We start from the raw sequence: 6,000 nt of genomic DNA on the forward strand, positions 1-6,000 counted from the left end.
TATAAAAAATCTGCATATAAGTGTATCCATGGGGTTTAAACCCATGTTGTTCAAGGGTCAACTGTATTACTAAAATTGTTTGCAAATCAGATGGACATCTGGACATTGAGACAGGTTATATTTGCATATGATTGGAATTGTAAAATGAAAGACATTGTTTCTTTTGTAGTCTTCCACCCATTACCCAAGAAGAAGCTTTACATATTTTGGGCTTTCAACCCCCCTTTGAAGATATTAGGTTCGGCCCTTTCACTGGAAATACAACGCTTATGAGGTATGAAGTCCTCGCTTAGAGACAATACCTTATTTTTAGTTCCTCACAGTAACAATGCTGTAGATATGTATTGATAGTAAAACCATGTTTCCAGCTGCTGGGCGCCAACCTCTGGTAGATATGCCAAACTTGGTGCTGCCCGGATTTCTCTGGAATTGGAATAGTGCCGTCTGTGCTATGGGACTGTTACTATGAGCAAATTCTCTTGTCATTTTCAGATGGTTTAGACAAATTAATGACCACTTCCATGTAAAAGGATGTTCGTATGTTCTGTATAAGCCTCATGGGAAGAATAAAACAGCTGGAGAAACTGGTAAGTAAGCATATAGAAGAATTTTACACACACACACACACACACACACACACACACACACACACACTTCAGGATCCGTCTCAACGATTGGCTAATTTGGTTCATGGGGCATTATGCAAACCCTAAACACAGTCTGTTACTTTTATATGTCTTTATCCAAGGGGGAAATCATAATAGAAATCCTTAGGTACTTTTCTTTACATGGGTGAATATTTTTAGCTCTTCTCATCTTTGTATGTAGAACTTTTAGAATTTTAGAGTATGTCCTAAACACTGCTTTAATGCGTTGCTTGTATTGTTTGGGCCTGTGGTGTGTGTGTGTGTGCATGCGTGTGTGTGTGTGCGTGTGTGTGTGTATGCACGTATGTGTGCACGGATGTGCACTAGTAAAACTTTCAGGAAGCAACATGGAATTTGCAGTTCCTCTTCCTAAAAGCGAATGCCAGGATTTTAGAATATTTGATGTTAGGCCTGCATAGTAACATCTAACAAGAGGACGATGGACTTTGAAAGTGACGAAGTTCTATTACAGAATAGTCTTGGCTATAACAGAGAGTAATGGAATTGATTTTCAGGATGGTTTTAGTCATATTTGACAATTTTCATCTTTCACATTTCATCATAGCCTTTTGACTTAACTAAGTAGGAAATTATAATATAGTCAAAGAAAAAATTATTCTGACACTTGTTAAAATAGTAAGGAAGGCTTTATTCAAGACTGTTGTAATGGATTATTACCATGGGGGCAGAGATGGGAATCAACCCCAAGTACAACAAAGACTGCTGGGAATTTATAGCCAATTAGCAAAGTGATAAAGGTCAGTGAATGGGAGGTTACTATAAGGGGACATGAAGGGTTAGAACTGGTCTAAGAGGATTCTTATGGTAGGCAGGCCAAGGGCCTGTTACAGGCTTAGACATTGAGAGTGGGACATGAGGAAACTGATCAGATATTAAGGGTGAGAGAGTCTCTCCAAACTGGCTTAGCAGGATTCTTGCTACTGGACTAGTCAAGGATGGACACAGAAGCCTGAGGTGGAGGCCTAGTAGAGAAGAGGGCTCCGAGGAACCTAACCAGTCTGGTTAAAGAGAGAGAGTACCTGGTTTACGAAGGTGAAGGACTGAACAGAGAGTAGGTTATATTCTGTTGACCTGTAGCAGGAATATCAAGTTAGCTATGAGTCAGGCACACTTGGAGTTGACATGTTGGTTTCTACACATACTGGTTCTGTGACCTTGAACAAGGCATTTAAGACGACTTACTGAGTCCAGTGTAGGCCTTTGTCTTTCCATATTTGTAGCCATCCCATAGGGTCACCATGAAGTTAAAAAGAGACACATTTGTAATGTACCTAGCCCCTTGTGTGACACAGGGTAAGGACTCAGTAAATGTTAACCTTTATTCTTACTCCCTGGATTCTGTGCATTTGCAGAGAGCCTGTCCCTGTGGAAAAGCAGCTTTAAATGAATGGCGTGCTTTTCTTTTTCTTTTTCTGTTTTTTTTTTTTTCCTGTTTCTAGTGAAACTGTCAACACACCTCCCTCTGGAATTGGTCAGACAATTAAAAACTAAGAAAGGATATACTTTCCAGGTTGCTAATTTTCTCTTCCAATGTGTCTAGTTTGCTTTTTTTTTTAGTTGTCCATTGAATTTCAGTTTAAAAAAAATTCAATCATGTTTTTCATTCCAGAAATATCCAGTTCTTTTTCAAATCTGCTTAAAAATGTTTGTTTTAATTGACGTATAGTTGGCATATAACATGATATTAATTTCAGCTAGATAACATGATACTGATTTGCTATTTGTGTATATTTCCAAATGACCACCACATGGGGTAGCTTGCTTCTGTCACCACACGTAGTCACGGATTTCTTTTCTCGTGATGGGGACTTTCAAGCTTTATTTTCTTTACAACTTTCAAGTGTACAATGCAGCATCGTTAACCATAGTGTCCATGCTGTACATTACATCCCCAATTCTGACTTAATTAACTAATTAATTTATCTGTCAGATTGAGAGAGCACAAGTAGGGGGAGTGGCAGGCAGAGGGAGAAGCAGGCTCCCTGCTGAGCAAGGAGCTGGAGGTGGGCCTCAGTCCCAGAACCCCGGGATCATGACTGGAGCCGAAGGCAGACGCTTACCCGACTGAGCCCCCCGAGGTCCCTTGACTTATTTTAGAACCGGAAGTTTGTACCTGTAACCACCTTCACACATTTCACCCTCCCCAGGTTATTTTTGAAAGTCTCCTGTTTCTTATATTTTCAAGCCCCCTTTATTTTTTTTCAAATACATTAAATCTTTTTTTCCCTGTATTTGGTCTAATACCTAAAATTGGTTGGGACGCCCGGGTGGCTCAGTGGGTTGAGTCTGCCTTTGGCTTGGGTCATGATCTCAGGGTCCTGGAATCGAGTCCTGCATCGGGCTCCCTGCTCAGCCGGGGCCTGCTTCTCCCTCTGCCCTTCCCCCTGCTCATGCTCTCTCTCTCTCAAATAAATAAATAAAATCTTTAAAAAAAATGGTCTGATTCTACTTTCTCGTTTCTTTTAGATTTCCCTTGAGATGTTGTGTTTCCTTGTGTGTTTAATTTTCCAAAGTTGTCATCTGTTTAGTTGGACCTACTTCTGTGGCAGGGCTTTGGGGCCTGGTTTGAATTTAAGAATCAGGAGAGAAGATTTGCATTTAGTTTTGCCCATTTCCTGGAGAACTGGGACCATTTTTATTTAAATTCTCTAATTCAGGATTTTTGTTTTGACTACACAGGTGGCATCATTTCGAACTGGTTTATGACTTTGAATTCTTAGAGGAAATCTTGGCTGCACTATCAATCCAAAATTTCCACAGGCACATTTCTTTGGTCTCTGTTCTGTGTGGTCGGTTTATTTCTGGTTCCCCTTCACACTGCCTCATGTTTTTAGCTTTGCATGGGTTCTCTCCTCTTGTCCTCTTGCAAGGGAAGGCAAAACCTTACCTCTGCCCATCTTAGGTTTTCAGCTGGGACCCGTAACAGAAAGACAGATGGACAAGTTTATTAACATGTACGGCACAGTTCAGGTGGGAGAATCCTCAATGAAAAGTAAGTCAGCGTAGTGGCTTAGAACGGCTTACTTGATGCGGTCCATATATACAATGGAATATTACTCAGCCATCAGAAAGAACGATTACCCAACGTTTGCAGCAACATGGACGGGACTGGAGGAGATAATGCTAAGTGAAATAAGTCAAGCAAAGAAAGACAATTATCATATGGTTTCACTCATTTATGGATCATAAGAAATAGCAGGAAGATCGGTAGGAGAAGGAAGGGAAGAATGAAGGGGGGTAATCAGAAGGGGGAATGAAGCATGAGAGACTATGGACTTTGGGAAACAAACTGAGGGTTTCAGAGGGGAGGGGCGTGGGGGACTGGACTAGGCTGGTGATGGGTAGTAAGGAGAGCACGTATTGCATGGTGCACTGGGCGTTATACGCAAGTAATGAATCATGGAACACTACATCAAAAACTAAGGATGGTGACTAACATAACATAATATAAAATTATTAAAAAAAAAAAAAGAACGGCTTACTTAGCATCTACAACAAAGAGCAATACATTTGTAGAGAAGTGACGGGACAGAGGGAGGCTATTTTTGGAGCCCAGGGCGTCCCAGGGAAGGTACTTATAAGGGAGGGAACTAATGGAGTAAGGTTTGTTTGCAGATTCGTCTGGTGGCATCCCTGGGCTGAGAGTCTGTCTCCAGTAAAGGGAGAATTTACGTCCTGCCTTAAGGTAGGGAAGGGGAGGGTTGAGAGAGCTTTTCCTGCATTTGCGGCTTCTTAATTGCCTTCAGCTCAAAATAATTTTTGTGTCAAAGAGGCATATTTTGGGTGACAGGCCTATTTTGGTTTTCTTCCCTCTCCATCCTGGGCACCCCCAGCCTTGTTTCCTGCATACCTCCTGCAGCCATCTGAGTAGAACCTTACCTTTTATGGGGTTTAGCAGAAACCCTCAGGACAAAGGCCTTCGTAGGACCTCTACTTTTATTTCTTTTTTAGTCTCCGGAAATTCTTCAGTTACGTATTTTAACAGATCTTTTTAATATTTTATCCAGTACTTTTGTTATGTCGTTGGCAGGGTTATTCAGGGTCTCTGTATCCCAAGGAAGAAAAACGGACGCATCAGTTTAAAAACTTTATGTTTTATGTATTTGTGTTTATTTTCATGTCTGTGTTCTGTTGTATGAAACAGTCCTACACTTTAGACAACATGAATATTACCTGATTTCCGTGATTAACTTGTGTGTTATGATCGACGACTCTTTCTTTTTTTTTTTTTTTTTTTAAGATTTTATTTATTTATTCCACAGAGATAGAGACAGCCAGCGAGAGAGGGAACACAAGCAGGGGGAGTGGGAGAGGAAGAAGCAGGCTCCCAGCGGAGGAGCCTGATGTGGGGCTCGATCCCATAACACCGGGATCACGCCCTGAGCCGAAGGCAGTCGCTTAACCGCTGTGCCACCCAGGCGCCCCATGGATGACTCTTTCTGTAAACCAGGGTTATTTGTAGCTGTGCATATAGGGACTACAGCAAGCACAGTTTAGTTAGCAGTGGTCCTGTTGCAGGGCTTCAGGGTTCTTGTCTCACGCAGTGGAAGAATGAATCTCACGGACATAAAAGGGTGAAGTCAAGTGAAAGTTTAGTAAGTGAAGATGAGAGCAGAAAGGAAAGAAAACAACTCTGTAGAGTGAGAGGGGCCCTGAATGGGTTGTCACCGTGGGCTTTTACTGGCAATCTGTTGAGAACTGACTGGGAAACTTGTGGCCTTGAGATTCTTCTGCAATCTTGGTTTGTTCCCTTATCTCTCATTCCCCTCTGTCTCAGCGTCTCCACCTGCCGGGAATAGTTCGGGAGCCTAGTCAGGGGCTCCTATCTCTCCTGCCTAGACCTTCACCCCTTCCCTATTCATGGGACAGGACCTGTGGGCAGAAAGAGCTATACTGGGATTGTGAGGAGTGACTGATTGTATACTTTTTAATGGGGGTTGGGGTAGTGCCAGTCTCCAGGGAATCGGGAAGCAAGGCTTTCAGGACCTTGAGGGGCCAGCGGCTGCCAAGATAAGGTTCCTTTTAAACTTGAAGGCACTAAGGCAGCCACGGGTTCCTTGAGGAAGGTCACGCTCTGTATGTTTCAAGCGTATGTCGGTAGGCTGCAAGCTGTAAGGAGATTTTCATTTAAGTTACATTTCTTTTTCCCGTTTCCCACATCAGTACCAGTTATGGAAATATATGTATAGAGAGAGAGTTTTCTGTGTACTGTATCAGATTAGTGGCTCGACTTTCATTTGGTATATTATTTCTGCTTTAATCCTGAATGTTTTATACAGTTCTGGAGCTTTAAAGTCTTTGATCTTTTTTCTTTCTTTCTTTTTTTTTTTTT

General features: G+C 41.9%; 1 protein-coding gene across 1 annotated transcript in view; it reads left to right on the top strand.

Moving 5' to 3' along the window:
• LOC103657553 (DNA repair protein complementing XP-G cells) overlaps positions 1 to 6,000 on the top strand; it is a 76,445-nt gene that overhangs the window by 21,250 nt on the left and 49,195 nt on the right. The window contains exons 5-6 of the mRNA XM_040624416.1: positions 170 to 274; positions 493 to 587. Coding sequence (XP_040480350.1) covers positions 170 to 274; positions 493 to 587 — 200 coding nt within the window. The remainder of the gene's footprint in view (positions 1 to 169; positions 275 to 492; positions 588 to 6,000) is intronic.

Source organism: Ursus maritimus, unplaced genomic scaffold, assembly GCF_017311325.1.
Source record: "Ursus maritimus isolate PB19 unplaced genomic scaffold, ASM1731132v1 scaffold_10, whole genome shotgun sequence".
NCBI classification, from domain to species: Eukaryota; Metazoa; Chordata; class Mammalia; order Carnivora; family Ursidae; genus Ursus; species Ursus maritimus.